At 51.4% G+C, this 27,188-nt stretch overlaps 1 protein-coding gene across 2 annotated transcripts in view; it reads right to left on the bottom strand.

Moving 5' to 3' along the window:
* Positions 1–6,062: 6,062 nt before the first annotated feature.
* Positions 6,063–27,188, bottom strand: part of ACVR1C (activin A receptor type 1C) — a 33,910-nt gene continuing 12,784 nt past the window's right edge. The window contains exons 3-9 of one of the 2 annotated variants that reach the window (XM_063341520.1): positions 15,561–15,806; positions 13,140–13,370; positions 12,763–12,930; positions 12,093–12,249; positions 11,785–11,909; positions 11,387–11,517; positions 6,063–11,078 (exon numbers count right to left, since the gene is read on the bottom strand). In XM_063341520.1, the coding sequence (XP_063197590.1) occupies positions 10,953–11,078; positions 11,387–11,517; positions 11,785–11,909; positions 12,093–12,249; positions 12,763–12,930; positions 13,140–13,370; positions 15,561–15,806 (1,184 nt within the window). In that variant the 3' untranslated portion in view covers positions 6,063–10,952. The remainder of the gene's footprint in view (positions 11,079–11,386; positions 11,518–11,784; positions 11,910–12,092; positions 12,250–12,762; positions 12,931–13,139; positions 13,371–15,560; positions 15,807–27,188) is intronic. The other variant, XM_063341521.1, reaches the window with a different exon arrangement.

The following is a 27,188-nucleotide window of genomic DNA, read 5'->3' as shown; positions in this document are numbered from 1 at the left end:
TGAAACCGACTGACTCATCTCCAAACAAGCAGAGAGGAGCAACAAACAAGATGTCCCACCAGAGCAAACAGCGCGGCCACGGCACCCCGTGTCCCCTCGCAGCGCTGCCCCGTGCCCCGGTCCCAGCCGGGCACCCCGTGCCCCGCGCGCCCACCCACGGCCACCCTGACGCCAGACCCATGGCTCAGGCGCGTCGCGGGAGACCAGAAGGGATGCTCCCTCCAGCCTCCTCCCCGGCACGGCGCTGGCTCTGCGCGGGGGCGAGGGGCAGCCCCGTGCCCCCCGGGAGGGTGGCAGAGGAGGCGTTCACAGCCCCCTGGAGAGGCAGAGCAGGAGCGTGCCCCAGCGCTGCCCTCGGGGCTGCCCACCACCGATGCCGAGCCTCTGCGGCTCTTCAGCCCGGTGCCGCTCAGCGCTAAACTCCCGAGCAACGCACGTGCAGGGACAGGGGTGCCGAGCAGCGCTGCCAGGTATTGTCTGGCACTTCAAACCCCTCCAACACGCTGTACTGTTGGCAGACCAGCAACGCGGCGCTACGAACACACCATCTTCTCATCCCCCTGGTCTCTCCCAACCTGCCCACAGTGCTGGCGCGTTCTGGGCAGACACCGGGCCATGGTTCCTCCACGCTACGGCCCCCGTCCCGGGGAGGGCTGTTGGGAAAGGCAAGAGCAGAGCAAACGCATTGGCAGGGCTCTCCTCTTCTGCAGTTTGTGGAGGGAAAGCAGAAAATCCTCATCTTCCATCCTCAGACCCCAGAGAGCTGCTCCTTTGCTCCTCTGTGGGGATCGGGTCCTTGGCCGATCCCCGCCTCTGACCCTCCAGTCCCAGAGCTCCCTGGCTCTTTGCAGGCACCCCAATTCCCAAAATTACCTCCATCGCCGCTGTCTGCAGGGGGACTCCCTGCTGCACACGAGAGGAGGTCCCAGCCTCTCCAGCATGTCCCAGGAGCAGCGCCGGTCCGTAACGGAGCACTGTTGGCTCTGCTCATCCCCACCGCCCTCAGCCCAGGATTCAGGGCACAGCACCATTCTGAAGGACCACAGCCCTGGGACACCTTGGGGATCACTCGTTCATGATGAGTAGCCGCTGCTTGATTGCACCGTTATCTGTCAAACGGGGCTTGCTGCTTTCTCGGCATCGCTATCTCCATAGGCTGGGCTGGGCTTTCCCGGGCACGATCAGACCCTGCGCGTCCTTGAAGACCTTCAGGCTCTGTTCTGTCCATTTCTATTCTTCCTACAGCTTCTTTAAACTACAAATTTATAGTGGTTTTGAAAGGAAACCCAAACTGTTGTGACATTAAGGGAATGGTTTTGCATCAAAATAATTGGACGGACAGCCACAGACTTTAGAATGGATTTGCATTTAATGAAAAGACAACAGGGGTCTTCCGTGATCTTGGTGACAAGGCAACACGAGGATCTTCCCGTGAGTTGGTCTAATCTGAAAAACTTCATACGTTGTGATACAGGCTCGTTTTATGAGAGTGCTCAAACCCTCCTCGAGGATGTGATGAAATCCACTGTGTGATTTCAAAACACAAAATCTCTATGTATTTTTTGAATAAGGTTTTGTATTGTCACACTTTACCGTGTAGACAAACCACATGAGCTATTTTAAGCAGCTAGTCCTGTGCGCTACCAACTTTTCCATCTGACAAGTAGCTGGTAAGCCATGCGATGACTCAGAATAACGGTTTAGTACCCAAATGAGTATCGCCCCGTACATGGCTCAGCATAGCTGCTGCTCTGTCCCCTGTGCTCTCCTCCGCTTTCCTCATCAAAACATAAATTTTTCAGAATGCCAAGATACGAAGCATAGGGCTGATTTTGAAGAAGTCTTGAACAACAAGCCTCGTGCTGAGGGTTGGAATTGTCCTGAAAGTTTAGATTCCTAACCTCTCCGTAACCTTAGTTCCTGTGATTTTATATTAGATTTTCAAACACTTGCAGACGTGCAAGATAGTGAACCCAAGCAATAACCCTGGGGACTCTCTTACAGCCAGTGAATTTCCAGCCCCCATTTAACTCACCACTGAAATCAGAAAGGTGTTTTACAATGAATGAAACGTGAGCAGCAATCCAGAAATACACCGGTATCCGTACAGTTCGTTTTTAAACAAATACATACCAAGGACTCCGTAGTACATTTAAGGAAAATAAATGTTGGAGGGGAAAAATCATCCGCCAAACCCCTCCGTCGTATCAGCGCAGTGTGGAGATGAGCACGTTTCTGCAGAACACGGCCGAGCGCGTGTCTGTGCGTGAGCACCCCCAGCTCTGCCCCCCGCCGCGGGGCGGCCACTCAGCTGCACGGACACACGAGCAAACACCTGCCTGGGCGTAACAGGAGACTGTTAGAAAACTGCCGTACCCCTCTCCGGTGGCATCCCATTTGTATTTCCGTCTCTTTAAAAGAAAATTCTCATCTGTCTTCGTCCTATTTGTTCTTCAAAATAACCTCACAAGGTTTAAAAGAAAGTAGGTTTTAGTATAACATTTGCCCCCACGCTATGAAAACTCACCTGAGTATCAATTTCGTATAAACTTTCGATAGTTTTGCCAGTGCCAAGACACCAGCCAGACCGAATGCCTGCATAGCGCGGTTCTGTAAGCCGCGGCTTCCCAGCTATTGCAGTCCAGCCCAGAGGAGAGCGAGACAAATCACCTAAATCTCCTTCAGCCCGAAGCCCGTCGCTGGTCTGAGCCACGGCCACCGCAAACGGCGTGGCTCTACCTGTTCCCCCGCTCGCTGCTCCCAGCGCACTGGTCCCTTCGCCCAGGAGAAGGCCCGAGACGGCGGCACATCGATTTTCAGCCCTGTGATTTGTTCCCTGACTCACTGGAAATCCATTTCCCACCAGCAAAGGCAGGAGCCCCAGTCGGGGCAGTGCTGAGAAACAGCCGTGCTTCTCAGGAGGGTTTTCCCGGCTCCCGGAGTTCCAGCGAATGTCCCCGGCAGGAGCAGCTCGAAGCAAATCCCCGGGGAGCGGGCTCCCTCCCGCGCTTTAGCGAAAGGCTCAGCGGGAAACAGGAGAACAATGCATTTGTAGGGCACATGCCCGGTCTGGAACGTGGGCTTAGGAAAGTATTATGAACAAACACGAAGTCCACAGCAATGCTCTGGGAAGTCATTTGCAAAGAAAAGAAAAAAAAAAACCCAAACCACCCTATAAAGATACTGCAGTGAAAAATCTCAGCTTCTTTCCGCTTCCTTTGCATTTACTTTGAGCCCAGACTCTAGTCATATACCGGATCCTGTTCTCACGCGGGTATTAAGGACAGCAGTATCTAAAGTAAATTCTTTCATATTAAACTGACAGAAGCTTAAAAAACAGTCCCTTGCTCTCAGCCTCCAAAGAAAGGCCAGTCCTCAGCCTGCGAGGCAGGGTGACCTGAAAGGTCCCTTCCAGCCCAGGCAGTTCCGTGATTCCAAACTGGTGTCCCAGCACCCGGGCTGCTGCAGCCACGGGATGCCTGCGCAATGACAGAGTGCAATTAAATTGATACCAAATAATCAAGAGGGGATCAATCACTTAATGAAAGGGGAAGAGATCCTGCCTCTGCAGCATAATAACGCCGCAGCCTATTGACTAGAGATCGCATGTTTTTCATATTTTCTCCTCCTTTTTGTGTTCTTTATGAACTACCTACGCATTTCCTGTGCTCTCGTGAACGCTTCCTAAGTTCCTGCAGTCCAGCAGGCCCAGGAAAGAATTAATAAAATATTTGAAAGAAAACAAGGTGCTACAGCTTTCCGAAATGCCCAGTCTGCGCAGGGGACGTGCCTTTCCCTGTGCTGTGCACTGACGGGCGCATCCCCCAGGCAGCGAGGTCCTGGGCGCGTCTCTCCTCTGCGCACACATGCAGCCTCTTCATACTGATTAGCGCACGTGCGTACACCCCCCTTCAGCCGCTTAGAGAAGTCACAGAAAGCTTTAAACCACTTCCGTTATGAAACAAAGCCTTTCTGCGCCATAGGCTAAGGTACAGCAGTTTCTACTTTGCCGTTCCTACGAATTCAGCTCGCGCACGCTGAGCAGAGACAGGAACCAGCAGCTCCAGCGCTGCCGGGGAGGGGTGTCCTTACCGACACAGCAGCAGCGGTTCCTGCCTCAGCAAGGTTTCAATTCCCTGCTAACCACCTCTAACATGCACAGAAAATGACGGCAAACTTCCCTAGGAGCAGAGCTCACGCAAAGCCACCTGCTCCCGAAGCATCCATTCTTCCAAGGCCGAGACGCCTGCAGGGCTTCTGCCCACACTCACCTTACCAAGGAGTCGTCCTCCCTGGGACACGAGCCCGTACCTTCAGGGACTGGTGAGCTGGCTCTGCTCACAGAATCCCAGAGCGTCCGGGGTCGTCAGGGACCCCTGGAGGTCACCCGGTCCCAGCCCCTGCCAGAGCAGGGTCCCCCAGAGCCGTCGGGCAGGAACGCGTCCAGGCGGGTTTGGGATCTCTGCAGAGCAGGAGACTCCACACCTCTCTGGGCAGCCTGGGCCAGGGCTCTCCTTTGCGACCAGGTTCGTACCGATGACTCCTGTGGACTCAGTTTACCTAATAACAAGAAAAAGCAGAATTAGCCCTTTCTCTTTTTGAGCCAAACTCTCCAGCGAGCAGTTTCTCTCCACACCTCTCCCCACCGGGCAGCCCGTGGCACTTTGCCGGCGTGCCAAGCGCCCAGCCGGCTGCCGCGCTGGCGCGGAGGGGACGGGGACAGTACCCGCGAAGGGCAGCATCCACCTGGCCACAGGGACGAGCTGCTCGCCTGCGGGCAACAGGGTCTCCCAGGGAGCGGGAACGTCTCAGTGCTGCGTTCTGTTCTCCAGGCGATGGCCACCGGCCCGGCGCTGGCCAGGGGATGGCAGCCAAGGCTCGCAGACGGGCCACGGGCTGCCGCTGTTTGGTTGGGACCTGCTCCAGAGCCACCTCTGGCCGTACAGCAACCAGAGCCTGCGCTTCACAGCCAGCACCAGACCTGGTAACTAAAGCTGCCTTGAAACATGCAGTCACCAAAAGGGAGAGCGCGCCTGTGATCCCACTGACCGCTGCAGAAGGACCGAACTCACAAGTAATTGTCTACAATACAGTGGCCTTCTTAAGAAAAAAATAAAAGCCCACAGTATCCTTCAAAAGTCATGAAAAACTCAATACTCTTGGGTAGTTGTGTGATGGATTTCATTTTGACATGCCTTAAACTTGAACAAAGCCTGACTCAAATCCCCAGGCTATGGTTACGTTGGGGGGATTTTCAAGCAAGCAAAGACTTCGGAATCAAAGTCCTGTCTGTGAGCGGGTCTCCCTCGGGTTTACACCCCTGAAAACCTAAGGAGGTGGAAGAGTGGGACCCAGGGAGTTCTGCGAAAGGCAGCTCAGCCCGAGTTCACATCAGCAGAGGTGCGAGACGAGGTGCTAAGGCGGAGAACAGGCTCTGCTCCTACGAGACTCAACCCCTCGCTCAGGACGGTGTCTCTCCAGCATGGGAGAAGCGGCCGTTTCCCGGACAGGGAGGCAGGAGGGCGCGAGCACGCTCCGGTTCAGCTCCGGTGCTTACCAGCTGCTCTCCTTGACTAGAGCAAGGGTTCACCACAGCCTCGAGCAGAGGCTGGATGTTTCCTGCATCACCATGTCTGCTACACACCAGGAAGGGCACGTGCAAGACACGGCATCGCTGCACGCACCCCAGCAGCACCAGAGCCCGAAAGCAGGGGGGATGTACCCCCAGACACAACTTACTCCCCATCTGGCAGCACACCATCCGGGAGCAGCGATGGAGGCTGAGGAAGTGGTGGCCAGCAGGAGGTTGCCCTTCCCCGGCCTCTGCGAGCCCCAGAGCCCCCAGCCCGTGTGGCGTCCCCCTGCCCAGCACGCTGCGGCCACCGCGGGCGAGGGGCTGGGGGCATCGTCGGCCCAAGAGCTTTGGATTGTGTCTGAAACCCCCAATGGCTACAAGTTACCCGAAACAGCCCACAACCCTTTCCCCCTCACAAAACGAACATTAAAACAATAGTTTTACACTTCACGGGAACACAATGGCAGAGTGTGCTTAATTTATTAAACTCGCCACATTTTTCCGAAAGTATACTGGTATGTAAAATATGCATACAAAATACAACATTTAAACAAATTATTTACATCCAGGGGCAGCTGCAATATCAAGCAATAACTTTAGCAATAGTTTTAAAAATAACTTGCCGCAGTGTACACTAGATAAGGTATTCCACAATATGAAGGTTCAATTTTAGCATTGTACTGCTATCCTAAGTTCTAAAATATTACAGTACTTCCAGATAAAATATTAATGCTTCTTTAAAAAACAGACAACTCAGAAACCGGTTTGTAGACTGACAAAACACTACACATTTCTCTTTTGGAACTGAACACCACAGCAGATTTAGACACAAATGTAATAGCTACATTCAAAATACATTCAGTCTATTTATGCCAAAAATACATTCAGAGCCTTTGGTTACAACTTATTGCACATTTCTTGTATTCTGTAGAAATATAGCGTACCTCTTAATGCTTGTTTTCCCGTACATTCATAAATTGTGCTGCCTGTTAAAACCGAAGAGGGCTGTCCTTCCCCAGAAGCTCCGCGGGGGCCGGGGGTACCACAGCACGCAGGGATGGTCCCCGCCAGGGCGAGAGTCCTCCCACCCCCAGCGGAGAGCGACCCCCGGGCTCCGCACGCCGGCCACGGAGCCTCGGCGGGAAGGCCTGCGCCATAACCTCCACCACCACGCACCGCTACACCAAGACGCGCTCGAGCACCCGCAGACGGCGGCCAACGCCACAGAGCATCTCCCCACCCGCCCCCACACCGACAGCGACCCGCCACAGACAGCGGTCCCGCGGCGGAACGCGCCCCTGCGGCGGGGAGGCCGCTCGTAAAGCACCCTTCCCGGCAGCAAGGAGAAACACGACATCTGCCCGCCCGTCAGCAAGGGTGCGCTGGGGACACCCCCGAGCCCATCGACGGGCACAGCAGACCCAGGCAGGTCGGGACCTCGCTCTCTTCAGCGTTCAGCCTGCTGTAGGGACTAGCCACGTTTCTAAACAAATTTATTTGTAATTCCTGAACGTGTTCCCTTCAAGAAGTGGCATAACGATAACTAAACCATGATAGGATTCATAGGGTTACACGAGGGAACGATCATGGTTAAGTGCAAATTACTATAAAAATAGGAAAGTGCAAAAGAGATTACAGTTTGAATTTCTCAAGGGTGTTTGGGGGGAGCAGTTCAGGGGGAAAAAAAAAAGATGCTAGAGAAAATGTTAATTAACTTTCCCTTTCAGTTCACATTCCATCCATTAAGCTTTCGGTTGTTATTAGAAGTGAATTTAAAAAAAAATAAAAATCAGTAACTCCCCCAAACTAGAAGCATGGATTAGGAGAGGCTAAATGCGGTGACCGGTCTTGAGCATCCTTGAGCTTGAGGATTTCTAAGAGCTGAAGAAGTTGTGCTGTAAGCGAAGATTAGCAGGAACTTTTAGTAACCTCTGAAGAAACCTAAGCCACCCTAAAACCAGGCCCAGTATAACCTCTGTTCTTCAATTTGAACGGGACGAACATACATTGAGGGAAAAGGTCACTAAAACAAGGGGGGGTGGTTTGTTTTTTTAAAGGAGCAAAGTTTACAGACACGGTAAAGCCCAGTACAACAGCATCAGCCCCTTGGCTCAGTCACCTCTGACTCTGCTCTGCTGAAACCTACATCTACCTCTCACCAGCCGAAAAGAAAAAAGGTGCAAAAAATACCCAGCTCAGCGAGAAGCGAGGGGGCAACCGGCGCCCAAGGGCTGAGGCCACGGATGTGTGTGGGAGATGTTGAGCGCTCCCGGGGCGGGAGCTGAGAGTCCCAGCAGTGCCCGGCTGCGCAGAGCGTCCCCCCGCACAGCCCCCGGCACCAGGGGGGGCCTTCCCAGGGTGGTTCAACGATTTTCAGAGGCTCCAGGGGGGCAAAGAGAAAAAACCCAGCCTGAACAGCCACCGCCGCGTAAGAAGAAATGGAAGAAAAACTCCTAGAGAGCATTCTGATCACTCTCCCCGTGGAGAATGCCTCCATTTTAGGCAAAAAAAAAATCACATGTTTTCAAAGTTGTGTAAGAGAAGCTAATGGCACCCCTTGGTCATCTTGCATTTTGTACAGCAACTGATCAAGTTTTCACTAACGAGTCCCAGTGCACCAAGACTGCTGCCAAGATGACAGGCTTCGCTTTGGGGACGGTTCCTTTCCCCACTCGGCAAACCCCGCTCGTCCTCCGCTCCCCCGCGCCCTCCCAGACCTGCCCCCGCCGGTGCCGGGCAGGCGCTCGGGACGAGCTCCATTCGCTCCCAGTCTCCCTTCGGAACTGCGGTACTTTCTGTTTTAAAACCATCGCCTTCAGGTATTTCAGCGCTATTTTGAGCAGCTCTCTGTGTTTGGTGATTTAGGGCTCCAGCACGGGCAGGCGACGCTGGGATCGTGCGACTGCATCCCGGACGCTCGGGACAGGCTGGCAGCAGCTGGGAGCTCCTCGCTCGCTGTTCACGGGTACCCCGCTCCAGCAGCCACCCCTGCGACAGCTCTCGCCTCACCCTCTGATACCTTCTCCTTAGTCGTTCCAAAGCACTGGGTTTAACGCGCATTTTAACACACTGCTCTGGTTGTTCACAAACATTTGATTATTTTTTCTCGGAAAAGAGCTAACGGGGTCTGTAAGTGTCGAGAGCTCTGGAAGGACGGACCATTCCCTTTCATGCACCTTCCCGAGTGCTAAAGCAATTCTGAGAAGTTCATCTCACCTGCACAGTTTAAATACTTTTGAGAAAACAGGCCTAAATCGACATACTATTTAAAATTACTTTTACTCCGCTACCATTGATTTCAGACACCTTATTCTGCAAATTCAGTAAGAGCTGATTTCAATGGATAAAACACTTCCTTTTCCCACTTAAAAAAAAATAAATCTTTGATTGTTCCTTTTTAACATAAGGATTTTTTTCAAGTTACGTTCTACAAGAACAAATGCTGGATCTTTTGCAAAGCTTTTGACACTCAAGTCAGCATCGCACTTTGGATCATACAGTCGCAACGATGACCCCTCCAGCAGCTCACACAGCACGCACCTGTGGAGCTCCCTGCTGTAGTTTATGCAGCTGAAGCACATAGCAATTAAATCTATAAGACAACGTTGATTATATCTCAGAAAGCATACTGGGAAAAAAACCTACTAGACATCTAGTAGAAACGTTCTCCACCGCTCAGCAAACAGCCCGTGCAAAGACTTGCATCGTTAACACGAGCAGCAGAGACTAAAAGGTAGGCAAACAGGTAAATCGCATTACAGCCTATTTACGGGGCAATTAACCTCCAGAAAGAGTCCATAATGTCCTCGAGTGTGTCAGGATGAAGCGCTAATGGTACTGACCAGCCCACTCAGTAAACGTTCATTCTCCCACGTAAGAGCCCTATTCAAGAGGTTTCATACCAAAGGTTGATCTTAAATACCGTTAATTAGCTAACGGCTTACTTCCACCGAGCTGCATGTGCCACACCGAATCTTTGCAAAGCTTCGCTACTCTGGGCTGAACTTCTGTGGATCACCTGGATTTAGAAACATTGAAAGAACCGTATAATTTTGGCTATCAAAAATACTAGAATACCATATTCAAATATGAGGACCACAGAGTGGGGCAGAATTCACAAAATGCCAGAACATTGGTGAATTTTGAATAAACACCTCACCTTTTACAGCTTGCAGTACTATGGAAATAGAATTAGAGATGTTAATGCTTTTCACCAACCAGCTGCTATTACAGAAATCCGTATGAAACCTCCGAATAGGCGCTATTGGCTTCGTGCAAGGACATCAGCGCTTTAAATGTACATTTTAAGAGGTGCCTAGACTGTGACAGACAATGGCAAACTGCGATCCGGCCCAGAGCGCGGGGACATTTGAAACATTAAGTGCCAAAAAACTGGGGTGGTAGAAGGGCGTTAGTGTCCCAAAGCGATGGGCGCTGCTCCATCACGCGGCCTCCGACCGGGCTCTGCCACTCCCCGGCGCCGCCGCTGCGGCTCCCAGTTTTCCAAGAATTAATTCTGTTAAAGCTTCCCCCTAAAACAGCAAAAGGCACTAAAAGAAAAAAGTTACCAACGACAGATTGGCAAGCTGTTTTTTAAAAATATATACTTTCTCGGTTTAGGTAGAATTTCTCCCATTCCATCTCTATGTACCTATCGGAAAAGTATTGCCTTTATAATGTCTTCCTAACTGTTAAAAATTGTCCCTTGATCAATATGTTCAATGAACAAATGAACGGAGTAAAAAAAAACCTCCAAATCCTAAACTATAATATTGTGTATTAAATCAAGACCATAAAACTAAAATTTAATAAAAAACTGACTAGATGCTTTTTTTCCACAATATACATACTTAGTGGACTTTTCATCTTTCTTTTATTTGCTTAGGTAATGATAAATATAGTTTTTTAAAATGCATTTTACTGACAGCCCCTTTTCAGATTCCTGCGCAAAAATACGTAAAAAGCTTGATTAAATTTGGTCTTTTACTTGGTTTGAGGATAAAAGGTGTGGTTTGTCTTGCAAACAAGCTTTAACCAATACCAGCTATTTCCAATTTGTTTGGAGTTTGACTAGGATAAAAAGCGCAATAGCGAAAGGTATCGTTTCGCTGCCGTGCTGTTTTAAGCTCCTTTCTGCGATTAGCCTAGTGTCTAATTTACTTTCGAAAACCAAAGCAAGTCATCAACCTGCTGTATAAAAGATGAGTCAAAGCTGCCCTTTCCAGTGGCCAAAGATGAAGGTGGATGTCAGTGCTCTGGTTTGGGCACTCAAAATACTGAACCACGCTATGTGAGGTAGACCAAAAATAAAAATACTATCACATGTTAAAAGACAAACAGAAGAATTCGTTGCCCTCTCCTCCTCCAGGGAGCTCGCTCAGGCTTTGGAGTCCTCCTGCACGCAGAGCTGGGCAATGGTCTTCTTCACACGCAGGGCGGTGAGCCGCGCCGCCCCGTTGGCGTGCCAGCACTCCCGCATCACCCTGCCCATGGCCCGCAGCGCCTGCCAACGGAGCACAGCAACACGTCAGGGACCGGCCCTCGCCTCCCGCTCTGCCCGCTTTACCCGCAATGCGGGAAGATAAAACGTAGCTCTCTGGAACGGTCATTAACAGCGATACCGTCAATTAAGACCTGTGCTCCAGAGAGTTCACATTTGGTGCAAAGACAGTTTCCTCTGCTGAAAAAGAGCTAGACATCTACAACACATTTAAATTCAGGAGAGGCTGGACATCGAGCTCCTTTTGTCTCACTGAAAAATTCTGCCTTAATTTAAATATGCTTTGTAATAAACCAGAAAACTGCTCTTACCTCACAGCTTTGCCACTGGTTTGGAATATTTGGTCTGAGCTTCTGCTCACAAACTACCCTTCTCATATCTTCTATCGAAGGATCAGAAGGCACAACGTCATAGTAAGGCAACTGGTATTCCTCAGTGATTCCTAGGAAAGACGTCTTGCGTAGGTAACACAAAGTCCAAAGTCGCTGCTCCAGAATCAACTCTAATTGTTTGTTTTTACAGGCAATGGGAGAGATCAGAGGAACGCTTGGGGCCACCCTGAACAACTGCTCCACAACAGACTTCTACCGCCAGGTACTGCCAAAATAAGCGGGACAGCAGGGGCAGGGACACGGATCCTTTCATTCATTTTGTTTTGTTTAAAATAAAGGCGGTCTGGATTGCAAAGTGAAAAGGCCAGAAAACTCACCTCCAACAGAGCACCTCCGGGCTATCTCCCAGTACACCAGCCCCAGAGAGTAGATGTCTGCACGCTTGAAGGACTCAAAGATGTTCATGTTCATCGCATCATCAAGTATCTCAGGAGCCATGTACCTTTAAAGAAGACAAAGCTCACTTTGCTGGGGGGATTTTGTACAAAGACCACAGTTGCTTTGTGTGATGCCCTGCCCCGACTATGCCATGGGGATGACCAACACCCACGATGACCGATGAGCCACGGGTGGAGGAAGGGCCAGGAGGAGCCTTCCCCGCGATGGGCACAGTGCCCTCACCCACCTCCTGGTGCCCACCCGGGGGTTCTGGGGAATGTCGATGGTGTTGAGCACCGAGTCGTGCTTCACCGCCAGGCCCAGGTCCGCGATGGCGCAGCTTTCGTTCCTCTTCACCAGGATGTTTTTGGATTTCAGATCCCGGTGCGCAATGGCTGGCTTCCCTGTGTGCAGAAAGAGGACACATCGTCAATTTTGATAACAACGGCACCAATTTTAATATTATGAGCAAGGAAGGAAAAACAGTTTTATTCAACTTTGTTACTACACCCCGCAAAAACCTTAAAGCCTATTTTGCACTAGGGAAAGCTCTGCTAAATGCCCACAAATTAAAAAAAAGCTTTGGGGGCATTTTTGTTCCAATATCTGTATTTCAGGAATAAAACACAAAACGAGGAACTGCAAGTTCACCCTCCGAATTCATTTAGAAAATCCCTCATTAGTGCTCCCCTTTAGGAGAGCTGCCCCCACAGACACCCACTGGAAGCCGTGGAAGAAGGCGCCGACTGCGACAGTGGGAAGATTACATTCCTATTCTCTGTTTATGCCGTGTCACCCAGTGTCATGCCAATACTGCTCCTCGCGGTACAGCAGGTTGTGAAGCGCTTTGCCGTACCACCTCACCCACAGACGTTTTTGCAGACACCGCTGGAGGAGCAGGGAAGGGGAGCGCTTGCCTTGCGTGCCGACGATCTCCATGTGGAGGTGGGCCAGGCCGCTGGCCACCGACAGCGCCAGCTTCACCATGCCCTCCACCGTCACCGTCCCTCTGTTCAGGTAGTCGAACAGGGACCCTTGCTCGTGGTACTCGGAGACAAGCCAGAGCTGCGTCCATGTCCCGTTATCTACCGGGGGGAAGCAAGATTATTCAGACTTATGAAAAAAAATAAGCCAGGAAAAGCGTCCCCCCCCGTTTTGTGGCCGGCTCAGGCACACAAATGAAGAGGGACGGTCGCAGGGCATCTGGGGGCTCGGAGGGGCATTTCGGGAGGGAGCGGGGCAGTGGAAGCAGTCCCCAGCCAGCAGCCAGGGTTCCCCACGCCTTGCAGCGTACCTTTGTTATCGGCAGCGATAAAGCCCAGGATGTTTTCGTGCCTCAGCATCACCGTCTGATAAATTTCCGCCTCCCGAAACCAGGACCGTTCATCTCTGGAGGAGAAGATTTTCACAGCTACATCTTCCCCGCACCATTTTCCACGCCAGACTTCGCCAAATCGGCCTTTTCCTACAATTTCCTGCAGGACAATAGTCCTTGCGATTGTTCTTTGTACAAGCAGAGGTAAACCTAGTTGGAAAAGAAGAGATGGGTATTTGTGAAATAGTTCACCAGTGATTTTTAAATCCCAAAGTTAAGAGATTTTTCCAGCGAGTTGTACTCATGACTTTGCTCTCAAAGAGTACCAAGGGAAAGTCGTCTCCCATCCAAAATATCTCCAAATCCTATTTTTGAACGTTACTGGCCAGATGAGCGTACATCGCATCTGTCACTAGGCACCACAGACAACTTCGGTGCTGAAGCGCCTCAGGCAGCCCAAAGACCAGGGGTCAGGTTCTAGTGCGTGCCAGCACCAGCCCGGCCCTCCCAGTCTGCCAGGGGACACCACGAACGCCCTCGCACTGGGGACAAGCCCCACAGGTGCCTCCAAGAGCTACAACGCACTGTGGGTCACAACAGGAATTACAAACCCCTCAGATACAGGGGTGGGGGGTGGAAAAACGTCTGAAAAACCGGCACATACACCATGGCCTGCCTGAAAAATCACAGGATGGTTTGTGTTGGAAGGGACCCTAAAGCCCCCCCAGTGCCAGCCCCTGCCCTGGGCAGGGACACCTCCCACCAGCCCAGGTTGCTCCAAGCCCCGGCCAACCTGGCCTTGAACCCCCCCAGGGATGGGGCAGCCACAGCTTCTCTGGGCAACCTGGGCCAGGGGCTCACCGCCCTCGGCATAAAACATTTCTCCTTATATCATCTAAATCTTCCCTCATTTAGTTTAAAGCCGTCACCCCTTGTCCTATCACAAACCAGCCCAGCTTTGCTGTTCTGTGGGACCAGGAGACCAGACCGGCCGTGGCTGATGCGTAAAGAGCCACCACACCAGACCACAACGACCGAGCGCCGGCAAACGCGGGGGCCGGGCCCACGCCAGGGCAGTTGCCAGGAGGGATTCTGTTAAGTCCCAAACCAACACAGCATCAAAGCCGCTTCATTTCGTTTTGCTAGCCGTAATCCCCTGCCTCGTTTCATTTGATACTGTATTTGCTTTGGGACTTAAAGAAGTTTTCTAATTTTATTTTAATTTTTTTAAAATCAAGACAACCTTGCTTTTAACAGACCAGAATAATCAGCAGTTAAAATTATAGTTTGAAGGTCAGCTTATTCAAATTTATTCAAATTTCCCCTCCGGGTTGCTTGACAGAGCCCTTACGCCTTGCAGCCGCTACTGCCTGTCCACGGGCTTGTCCCGTGCCCAACCCCGACTCACAGAGAGGAGCAAAATCGCCATTTGGCTGCAATCAGGGCAAACCGCGCAGTGCACGAGGCTCCGTCTGCCGCCACCGCCTGCCAGCACCACCAGTAAAGCCCTGGTCTTAGCCCAGGGATGCCTACGAACAGCTAAAACTTCAGGGTAAAAAAAGCCAGAGTTTACTCATTCTATCTCTGAAAAAACATCAGGGAAGTACAATAAATTAATCGGAAAGGGTATGTAGTTGATGGAAAATAAAGTAAATTAAATTAAGCACCATTTATGAATTTTTCACTTATAAATAAAATTAAGCTTGATATACATATTTTTCAGGTAAATAAAACCTCTTAGTTACTGCAAGCTGGGCTGTACACACCAGACGCACCACCAGCCTGATGAGCTGGAATGTTTGAATTCCCACCTCATTTTTGCCTTTCTTTGATTTACCAGGTTCTCAATAGCAACGGAGGCATCACAGCAGATAGGATATCAGAAAGAGGTAAAATATTAAAAAGGTTGCCGTTCTGCTCAAACTCAAAAATTTGGAGAAACATTATTTTGGCACCGCTATAAAAATTTCAGGAGTGGCGTCCTGACTCGTTCAGTTAGATTTAGTACCTTTTATTATCAGCCGTGCCCCATCAGCCAGCAGCGCTTTGTTTCACACTTGAGTTCTGAGTTACCTTTTTGAACTCTTCCACTTGAACAACGCACCCAACTTTTGTAATCTGAGAGAAAAAAGAGCAAACAAAGCCCTGTTGCCGCTCTAAGATGTGTCCAAGCCTGTTGGTCACTGTGCTGGCACAAAATCTCTCGTGACATAAAACTTGTCACCAGTGTTAGAGCCCCTGAGATAAGTCCCCACCTGCACCCTCTGCTCAGTTCTCCATCGCCCTAGAAGCAAGGTGCCACGTTTGCCTTTGGTTTAAGCCCCAAGGAAACTCGCTCCGACGCTTGGCAGCGAAGCACCATCGGCCGCGCAGGGGCAGGAGCAGGGCAGCCCCACGTACCGGAGCCGGAGCCCGAGGTTGTCATGTCGTAGATGAGGTCCTTCAGCGTCTTCCCAGAGTTGACCAGGTTGCACTCAGAGAGGGGCTCCTCCATGTTGGGCTGCTTGGCCCGGCCGCGGGCACAGCGCCGGCGCCGGTGGGTGCACGCCGCCAGCACCGCCACCAGCGAGAGGACACAGACAGGCACCGCCACCGTCACCGCCAGCACCAACGGTCCCGCGCTGGCTCTGCCCGGCGACTCCGACGCTTTCAGAAGACACAAGGGAGAGCGGAGTGGAGGGAAGAAGACGGTAAGTGAAGGGCTGTGGAGCAGTGACGTATCAAGATTCAATGACTTCCCACAGTCGTCCTGACCGGGACCGATAGCAGTGAGACAGACTTTTCTCTGAGTTATGGAAGCTTCCCCCACCACCACCTTTTCACCAAGGCCAGGCTCATGTTAGCTGTGATCACCACTAACACCACCATCTCAGCCCCACCAGCAGCTCCTCAAGGAGGCCGTTCAGCGGCGCGTGGCTGTCGGCAGCACAGCTGGAGGTGAGGTACCACACGGACCATCACCACGCCTGCCCCCGGGAAAGCTCCTCAGACACCTCACCCTCCCCGCAGGGCACTCTCCACTTCTCTCCACTTCTGCTACTAAACCCGCACAGGCTTCTCACAGCACAGCACATCCCCAGCTCCCACAGCACCATCCAAGGCAGCAAACACCTGAAGAACATCTCCTCGCAATTGTAGTCCCAAAACCACATAGAGTACGCAGTTTTAATCTGTTCACCGTGTCAAAACACCATTTGTCTGCAGTTAGCTGATCCCCCACCTCCCCATTGCAGAAGACCAAGAGACAGGACCAGCACGCCCACCGTGGGAGCCCAACCAGCGCAGCCAGAACCCGATGGCCAGCAGCTGGTGTCCCCCCAGTGCCATGGGCAGCAGGGTCTGCGTTCAGCCAGAGAGACCTCACCAACGCTGCCACCGGCGGGCACAAGCCCTTCCCACACTTGACAGTGTGTATGGATTTCTCAGGACATTGTCCCTGCTGCCCCCAAATCCTTGGGGAAAACAATTTCCTAACACTTAACACATACAGGAATGCAAAGTTCTAGCAAATGAGGCACTAAAAGGATTTCTAGCACAGAACGCTTTTGGAACTTGTGCTCAGGAAGCTGTATTTCACAAGGGTGAAGAAATGGGACTGTCCTAGATCATTTTCCGTTTTAGAACCACAGGGGTAAAAAAGCACATCAAGAAGCTACAGGAATGCATTATTAAGGTATTTACTTGCACATCCACACACACAAATCCCTTAATGCCCCCAAAATTGTAAATACTCTAAAAAAGAAACCAAACCAAACCAATCAACCAACACCCACTCCTAAAAACAAAACAAAGTCGATCCAAAAAAACCCTCAGTGCTCGGAATCGCAAGTACCAAACAGTGGATCTAGAGTCTACAGAAGGTTTAAGAATCATGAACTCCGCACCAAAGTCACCCCTTAGCTGTCCTCGAAAACAAAAAGACCCTCTCTCCCGTTAGGAAAATGCTAAGCGATGTGTACATAGTCATCTGCTGCAATCTGGGAGTCTCGGAAGCAGCAGCCTGCTGGCCCTCAGCATCGACTGTTACTTTCCTCCAGTTAATACTGCAATGGGAGCGCTGCTTCTTCGCAGGCCCCTGCCAAGCCACGCACTCCATCCTTCAGAGGCGCCAGCAGCGAAGTTAGCTCTGCAAAGTTAACTTGCTCCTTTTTCTTCTCTTCCTTACGTTTTAGCGCTATGCACAAGCGAGAAAAGAGAAAAAACCAGAATGTTAACAGAAGGCCTCCTGTCTAGTCACAGCGTACAATTCAAACCGTTCTGAAAACATATTACATCTTTCCCATGGGCTTTTCCTCTAGTGGACTCCAACAGGACACGCAGGGGCTATCTGGCAGATCCGTAAGAGGATTTGCAGGCAGGATCCCTCCTTGCAACTGCTGCCTGTTTGCCGACACGCCGGGGTGTCCTGGGCTGTGCCCGGTTGTGTTTCCCCAGGCTGAGGTTTCCCCTGCGGCAGATACAGATCCTCTGCCATAGGGACGTCGGGCGCTGTGAGGGGTGGCAGGGCCAGGACGCCGTGGTGCGGGCTGGGAGGAGGGAAGGCAGCCGGCACTGCGTGTCAGGTGAGGAGCCATTGCCTGTGTAGCCAGGCATCGCCCAAACCCACATCCTCACCCGCAGAGCCAAGCGGGTATGTTGTCTATCGGCAGTTGCTGCCAAAGACAGTCATGCACAAGATACTCACTATAAAATGTCGGTTCCTTCCACCAATTGCTGACACACAACATAGAATCCTCTAGGTTGGAAGGGACCTTTCAGATCATCGAGTCCAAGCACCAACCCAACGCTGCCCAAACCCCCACTACCCCACGCCCCTCAGTACCACGTCTGCCCGGCTTTTGAACGCCTCCAGGGATGGCGACTCCACCACTGCCCAACATAACACGAAACGAACAAAATATAAAACTTTATTGTTTTTAGGCCAGTGCAAACAGTATCAGAAGGAACCCATTCAGGAATCTTTGGACAGCCACAAGTGAGCCCGTGGGAAGAGAGAGGCTCCGAGGGGCATCTTCGCAGATGCGCACAGGAACTCAGTGCCTGGAGCCGCATCCTTCCCCGCTGCGGGCAGCAGTGACAGCAGTCCAACCGGAGAGCCTTTGCTCCCAGCAGCAAGTGACCTCCAGCACCGCAGAGCCCCTGGTGCTGCCCATCAAACGCCAACATGCAGGCAGCGAGCACGCTGTGGTCTTGGTGGGACGTGGTCCTGGTGGGACGTCCTCCCCCCGTCCCCATATGACCACAGCCTCTCTGCTGGGGTCCCACCTCATCAGCCACGTCTGCCCTGGGTCACCGCAGCCCCTTCTCCCAGAGTACGGTCATCGCCGTCCTGTGTCCCCCTCCCAGTCCTTCCAGCTCCTTCCTCCTCTTCCCTCTTCTTCTGAGCTCCCTCCATTCCCGAGCACCGCTCTCTCCAGGAGCAACTTCTTAAAAATCTCCACATTTGTTCTCTTTTCCTTTACTTTCAAGCCTGTTCCTTTACAGTCTGGGTGTTACAGGTGGCGAACCTACACAGGCGAAAAAGAGTAACAGTTACTGTGGGCTTTTTTTTTTTCTTAAAATTCTATACATACCTAGATATATACATAAAACTTTCCAGGAACTCCCAAAATTGGGAAGCAGCTCTAGAGAAACTTTGAATAGGAGAAAAGCCAAGTTCGCTAAGGGCACAGTAAATTAATTACTTCACCTAGCTTTCCTTAGCTGTTCCTGGACCATTTGCACACCACAGCGCTGCAGCAACACCTGGCCCTGCGTTCAGGGAGGCTGCCCTGAGCTCAGACCGGCAGTGAACGCGGTCACTGGGCGATGACAAGCACAAAGCCCCGAGGCACGGAGCCAGGACGGGGCAGAAACACGCATTTCCACATTTTTCATTGCAGGACAGACACCGCTCAGAAGATGAAACTAAAAGTACGTACCCATTTTTGAAGGGTTTTTCACATTAAAGCCATATTACTGCACTGGCTATGTCTACACTACCTCGTCATACATTCTGCAAATCTAGGTTTGGTTCACAGAACCGCCCACAGAATTAAGCGAGACAACAGTGTGGCTCAGGCTTCTGGGACATGAGAACTTGTAACCTGCAGTGCACTGTTTGCACATTGTAAACCGCTGAAACAGGTTTTACAGCAGAATTTTAAGGGACACATAAAAAATGCTCAGTACATCTTTAAAAAAAGCACCAAAACGATTTTTATCGGAAAAAACGTCTTGAATTTTAACAGAAAAGTTCTCTGACACATTTTTACTGCAAACGCGTAGGAGCACAGTTTGCATCATGAAGGAACTGCAGTGCAGGCTGTGAGGGAGAACGGCATGAGCAGTAATTTTCAGCGACATTTGCCTGCGGCAGCTCCGGGCAGCAACACGGACGGCTTTGACCGCCAGGACAAGGAGCAGGAGAACCTTGGCCGAGGTGGGAGGAGGGAGCAGAGAGAGAGAGACACTCGTGGCCATTCCAGAGATGCACAGCGAGACGTCAGAGCGAAGCAGAAGCAAAATTCAAACACTCTCACACCCGCTCAGGAGGGTGACAGCCAGCAGCAGGAACACAAGCAGACGCCAGCGTTATGACTTATGCAGTGACAGTTGTTCGGAATAAAATCAAGTTCAGTGATGCTTACAGGTCTCCTCTGAGATGCTGCTAAGTGGAGGGAGCTCAAGGGCAGAAGGCAAGTTAGCAGTGAGACTGGAAGCTGAGGTGTCCAGGCCAGTTTGCACGGCATCTCCACCGAGTTCCTGGGGAATGAAGAGATCCTGACTGTCTAGAGAAGTTTCTTGGAAGCAGTCAGCTGGAAACCTCCTTTGTCATCCTTCAGTCTACTGGCTGTGCCAAAGAAAGTGCGGATCACGGCTGGTGGCAACTACTCAAACCCTTTCCAGGTCTTCACAGAGCACACACAGGAGACTTGAGAAGCACCAGCGCGGTGGTTTCTGCGTTAGAGTTGGTTGGCAGCGTCTTCAACCCTGACCCTGACACAGGGTGTCCTGCAGCCGGCACCGCGGGTGTCCTGGTCCTGGGCGCACACACCACGGCCCCTGCGCTTCCCGCGGCACAAACCGCCCTCGGGACAGGCGACCAAAATCAGCACAGGGGCAAAACACACAGCAGGCATGGTACAAGCAGTAATTAAAGGCTACATCACCAAATTAGCATGGTAATGTTTTCAGCAGTTGTGCAACGTTAAACTCTTTGGGAAATAAGAAAATCCCTCATGACTACCTAAAACCATCAAGTCAACACCATTAATCATAACATTTTGCAATCTCATTTCGAATGTGCTATTCAATGACTTACTAATCAAGAATAGAAGCTGAAGACACGTTGCCATGTATGAAACAAAAATAGCACATCTGGCAATATTTAGCAATTTCACAATATGGTATAGTTATACTTCCAAGTTGTGTAAACAAAAGAGAACTTTCAGGCATCAAAAAAAACAGGACGGATTTTTTTTCTCCTCCAACAGAAAAGACACTCTCACATATGTTTGCCTTGCTTTTGACATATAACGGGCACCATAAGACTTCTAAAAGCCCTGAATCACACGTGTTTAAGTTCTTCAGCCACTCAGGGGGAAAAATTACATGTTCTTTCCAATGTAGTAAGAAAATATATTGCATCTAATGGGGGGCTCTAGTCACACAGGCTCTGGGCACACAGAAGACTTTCAAACAATTTCAAAAATACACAATTTGGACTAGAGCTTAAAATTCAAGTTTCTCCAGCTTCCACCATGACTACGGACCCCAGCGCCCCTTTCCAGGGCATTCAGAAATCAGCTGGGAAAGGTCTGCTCGAGGATGCAGATGTTCAAGCAAACCCACGAGGGACACAGCTAGGAGATAAACGGACACGTTACCTGAGCTGCCATTTCCCCCTCCCCTGCCCAGCCCTGCCTTCTCTTTGCATGGCTGTATTCCCACCGGTCCCTCCAGAGAACACGGATCTGGGACGGCCAAGATGGACAAAAGTATGTGAAACATTTGCAGAACAAGACATCCACAGAGCAGCTATAGAGGTTGGAGCTCTGCCCGCAGGGATTTCTGGAGGAAAACCTCAGATCGGTCCAGCCGGGGGATTATCCCAGGAACCGCGGTGTAGCACCAACCGGCACCGACACAGAGGGGACCCGGGTTTGGTGCATCCCCCGCAGCTACTTCAGCCTCTGAGCAGCTCTGGGGCAGCGCAGCCCACGCTGACAGCCCACCTTCTGGGTCACGGACAGCCAACCTCCGAACGGCCGGACAGAGAACAGCTGTGATTCAGAGGCTGATGCCTTGGGGCCAGCCGGCAGCAGGCTGGAGCACTGCTCGCACTGGTGCGCGCTGGCCCCAGTGACCCCATCTCCCCAGAGTCGGCTGGGCTCGGGCCAGCCCTGCAGGCTTGCAGGCTCCAGACCCAGACGGAGCTTGCTCACGAGCAGCTCTTCCTCACCACTTATTTTTGAGTCCTGGCCTCCATCGGAGGCTGTCTGTGCCACGGCAGACAGGCTCATTTTCTTCATTAAAAAAGCCAGACCAGAAAGCAGCCAGCTAAATCACGTTTCTGTTAGCACTTTGCAGCAGAGTAGTAACGCAAACTGCTGATGTTGGACACTGAGCTCTAGCAGTGGCTTTCAGAAACCATCAGTTAAGAGGAACTAAAGTGGCCACCCAGAAGAGAGAAACAAACATAAAAAAATATTTCCTGTCCTTTTCTTGCTCCGTTCCCCACCTTCCCTGTTTTTACCCATCACTCAGTTTCAGGAGAGTCAGTGAGAAGAACTGTGTTTTGCCTCTGCACTCATTGACCAGACCTTCCTTCTAACGCTAATCTCAGACCAAGCCTGAGCTGAGAAGACAAAGCAAGACCTTTCCATCCCCTTCGATAAGGACGAGGGACACCAAAAGTAAAGGAGAGGGAAAGGCAGAGCCCTGCCGGAACCGCAGCCCACAGCTCAGCCTGGGCATCCTCTGCCCTCGGGGCCCCGGGCAACTCCCAAGGGCCATAAACGAACGAAGAGATTGCCCTTACAATTCACGTTCAAACACTGGGGTTTATTCAGAAAGTTACTGGTTGAAGGCTGATTCTTCTCATTTTCTGCATGAAGATGTACCTTATAAAACTTGTGGTACAGTAGTGTCTGACTTCCTTAATACTAACATATCCGTGCATGCCATTCTCCCAAAAGGGCTTCAATGTCTTCAGGCATTTTCAAACAGGTAAACGAAGAGTAATTATTAGTTCATGCAAAACCTGCAGACAATATTAAAAAAAAACCAACAAAATATAAAAATCTTGCCCAACAATTAGTCTAATTGGTACCATCCATCTCTCCTGGCAATACAAATATACTCAAGGGATTTTGTTTCAGGAGTTCCACCATATTTCCCTTTCTTTCATCCCAGTGTGTGCCACTGCGGGTGATACGAGGGCCATTTGCGGCTTTGTACAGTTTGGGCAATAGGAATAAAGAAGAAATTACTGGAAATTACTTATTATACAGTTTGTTGATCCCACTATTAGCTTAATGTTGTTCCATAAAGCCCCCTTTCTCCTCTGACTCATTTTCCACTATGCAAATACAGAGCAAAAATTATACGCTTTTTGTCTCAAGTTGTGGAGATGCTGCTGTGCAGAGCAGAGAGGAGACCGTTCTTGCTGCGTGCAGCCTTTCGCTGGAATCACAGAGGTACCTTTGAAGGAAAAACCCTAAAACCTCTAGAAGCAAAACTTTACAGAGGATTCTTTGCTGTGCTGAAGTTTCCCACCAGTGTGGCTGCACACACTGAACATATCCCCGTGTTTTTCCTCAGAGAGGCTGATGTTTTCTTTAGCCAGTCCCTGGAGGAGCCTGGTCAGGAAGCCCAGAATCCCCTGACAAATTCGCAAACCCACCTGCACCGATCCAGCCTCAATTTTCAGTATCTGTAAAGATGGAGAACTAATATCCAGCCTCAGCAGGTACTTTGAGATCAGGAGGTTCGGAAGAGCAGCAGGATGAACTTTTCCCCACATGTCTACAGACACACTGCCAAAGCAGACGAGGACACCAGAGCTGAGAAAGTCCCGCTCACCCCAGCTGGCACCAAATGCGAAGCGCCTGAGCCTTCGGGCGCAGGTTCCGCGGACGCGGGGTCCCTGCCTCCACCTGAGGAGGTGACCAAAGCCAACAGCAACTTCGCTGCTTCGGAGAAGGGATGGGAAAGCAGTTCCCCAGCCCGTACTTACTCCTACTGGGGTGAAACACCACCCTGCGCCACAACCAAGTGGAAGCACCGGGTTGGAAGAAGCTCCAGCGGTCGACTGCAGGTGAAGGCCTGTGGCCAGGCCTGGGAGCGGGGTAAATCCTGCTCACAGGCGGGCTGGGGGCAGAGACCACAAGAAGCATCTCCCAGCTCTGACACATGGCCCGAGAGTCCCGTGAGACACAAGTCTACAGCTGGGAGAAGTCTTCTAGCTCTCATTAGCAGCTCCTGAAAACACCTGCCGCACACGGAGGCGCATGGCGGCGATTTCGCAGTTTCCCACATGGAGATCTTCCCGGGGCCCATGGAGGACGCAGCGTGCGGGCCCTGTCCTGCAGCCCTCTCCCCACAACCCACTGACGGGGGACGGTCACCTCAAGCCACCCACTGGGGCAGAAAGCATTCCAGCTCAAACAGTACAAACCTGCAAATAAATTCAGGGTAACACAGAAACCCCCTAATTCCTGCAAACTAATCCTGCCCTTTGGAGCTGAGCACCCGTTAATGCAAAATACCATAATGAAACCCCTGCCAACAATAAGCATATAAAAAGCACATATCCAGGTTGAATCTGTCCCTAAAAATGTATGTTTTCACACACTGTAAAACAACAACTCAAGAGGAAAGCAGCCTGCCCCCACGCAGGCGCAGGCCGAGCGCTCTGCCGCTGGCCGAGGCAGGCAATGCCATCTGCAGTTTTACCAGGGGAATTCACGTGCGCGAATCAAAACTAACAAATTGTTTTCTGCCCTCAGAGAGCCTCATGCCGCAAGCCACTTGATTGTTTTCCAGCAACTCCTGACACATTTACAAAATAAAACCCTTGGTACCCAGCACGGCCGAGCCGAAGCGGGTCAGTGACAACAAGCAGAGGGATGGGCACATGTCCCGGTGCAGTGGCCAGGAGGAAGAGGGTGCACTGGCCACCACCCAGAGGGAAGAGCCTGCCAGGGTCCTGCCTCGCCTGGCAGGATCTGCACCGACCACACGGGACCTGCTGAGGACAGGCGGAGAGCCCTGGGGCTGTTCCGCTGGAGAGGAGCAGCCTGAGAGGGATCTCCTCAATGCCCAGCCACAGCTACAGGGCGGGGGGCAAGAGCGGGGGGCCAGACTCTTCTCAGTGGTGCCCGCGCACAGGACAAGGGGCAACGGGCACAAACCGGGACACGGGAACTTCCAGCCCCACAGGAGGGAAAACTCCTTTCCTGGGAGGGTGCCCGAGCCCTGGCCCAGGCTGCCCAGAGAGGTGTGGAGTCTCCTGCTCTGCAGAGATCCCAAACCCGCCTGGACGCGTTCCTGCCCGACGGCTCTGGGGGACCCTGCTCTGGCAGGGGCTGGGACCGGGTGGCCTCCAGGGGTCCCTGCCGACCCCGGACGCTCTGGGATTCTCCTCCTCCCTGAGATGCCCCCCTGCCTACAGGCAAAGCTTCTCATAGCCACAAACTCTACTTTTATACTAGAATCTGCATAATGGAGAGAGAGGGAGAACTTCCATATCAAGATGTCTGTACCAAGTGCCAACCTGCATGTATGACTGCTCTTTAAAAAACAGGGTGGGCTGGCTTAAATACATACTTTGACAAAGCAGGTATGTTTAAAAGACCAGAGAGCCTGTGTGCTAAGTTAAGCACTAATGAACAGACCCAGTCGTGGCTGGCAAGGGACAACTGACCAAGACAAGACAACAGTACACAGGGACGTGCCGAGGAAGAGGTGGCATCACACATGGACCTCTGGGCCAAGCACTCCTTTACCCCAGCACGGCCCAAGCACAGACCGTTTCCAGGTCCAAGCCGTGTGAATCCCGACCCAGCGGTGGCAACAGAAACTTCTACTGTGTCAGTGAGATAATGGACTAATTACTAAGCCGAGAACTGCCTCCATGTCTTGTCAGACCAGCTGACGGTTCCAGTGCTGGCCACTTGCTATGGTGACTCCATTTTAAATTTCTTGCCCCGAGCCAGAGACTAACCCAAGATCCAGATTTGGATTTCGGGGTACCATACAAGACCAGAAGTGAAGGAAGAAAAAATGCAAGCTGAGCAAGGAGTTGCCTGAAAACTCGCTTTGGGAACGAACAGTGGTTTCCCAAGCAGGGGAACACCCGCACCCACCAGCACAGCCCAGCCATGCCCTTCAAGAAGGTTTTCTCGTGGTGGAGCCTGGCATGGCAGGACCCTGGCATGGAGCGCGCAGGGTCCCTGATGCGGAGGGTGCAGGTCCCCGGCAGAGCCCGGCTCCCTCACCGACACCCCGGCTCTGTGACGCCCCTCAGAAAGGTTAGTGTTACCGCAGCCCAAATGAAGCTTTCCTACAGCACAAACTGTGTGAAGGGCTGTCAGAAACGGCCACCAAGCAAATAGCGCTGGCACTGTTAAATTTTTGACTAATGTGAATTCCCCCAAATGTTTAGAGCAAAGGGCTCAGGCTAAAAATTAAGTAATTAATTTTCTCTGGTATGGAAACATGAAACCAGAGGTTTTGCAACTACCGGTTCAAGTGCTAGAATGACAGACATGCCTCCACTATAAATAGCAGTTTTCTCCCAAGATTCCAGCATCCCAACTTGGGAAAAAAAAAAAAAAAAAAGCAGCATGGTATTTTATTTCTACATTTCTAGGGCATGACCACTATTAGCATCTCCCTTCTGTTGTCACCTGAAAGGAAAATACTTAAATAATCCTTATTCCTGCCCCACGCAGCAGGTGAGACGAGGTCCTGGGGTACAGACCTCCCAGCTTCTGCCTGGGCTGGTGGGAACATCTGCCCGCCCACACCAGGAGATGACAGTCCCCAAGGCGACCACGGCAGCTCCTCGTGGTCTGCCCTCCGGTACCTTATACGATATCCCAAGTGCTCCCAGAAACAGCCTTCCAAATTCTGTTAAGTACTAGATGATAGCAGCTTAAGTGCCACTTGTAATTGTAAATTATGTATTAATTTGCATCTTTCTTACCTGTAGCATCTCTCACTGGCGTAAGTATATAAAAAGGTATTTGATAAAGTAGTATATTTTACAGCTTTTTCAAAAAAAGCCTGGATTAAGCACAAATATTGGGAAGAACAGTCAACCAATTAAACTTAAAAATAGTATAAATATTTATCTTAAAAAAACACTGAACCAGCTTCATTACACAATTTTGAGTCCAGCAGACTCAAGTACTGCACCAGCTCTGTAATGCACAGAGCTCCTGGAAGTGCAAATCTTTTTCCTCCCTCTAACTGGGACCCGGAATCTTACACCTTCTCCTCCTCCCTGCTGGGCAGGAATCAGTGACGCCAACCTAACATCGAACAAAAGCTGCTAAAATGAACTGCAGAACCCCAAAGCTCAGGATTGCTGAAGCAGCATCAGCCAAAGACGCCCCCAGCAACGACTCGGTGTCCTTCACCCCTCTGCCCCCAGCAGCAGACCCTCCGTGCCATATGACCTGCACCAACGGAGAGGACACATCTGCTGCCCTGACCACACCAAACTGCAAACCCCTTGCTGCTGGAGCACGGGCACACCAGCACGAGCTGCAGCATCGCTCACCAGTCCCCATGGCAAAGACATGGCACTCGGTGACACAGACCGGCCAAGGACAATGAGGAGAGCAGCTCCCCTCGCGCTGGGGCACTGCCCCATTACGGGTCGAACCCCACCGCCAACCCGGACACCCGTCTGTCTGAAAACATGCATTTCCCACATACAATTCAGTCAGCACCTACAACTAACCTTTCCAAACCCCTCCAGTCTGCCATCTAAAGCAGGTCCTTTAAATTGTGTGCAGAGATTTTGAGACTGTAGGA

This window comes from Chroicocephalus ridibundus, chromosome 7 (genome assembly GCF_963924245.1).
Source record: "Chroicocephalus ridibundus chromosome 7, bChrRid1.1, whole genome shotgun sequence".
Classification (NCBI taxonomy): Eukaryota; Metazoa; Chordata; class Aves; order Charadriiformes; family Laridae; genus Chroicocephalus; species Chroicocephalus ridibundus.
Note: the sequence above shows the minus strand (reverse complement) of the source record. Positions and strands in the feature narration are given on the sequence as shown.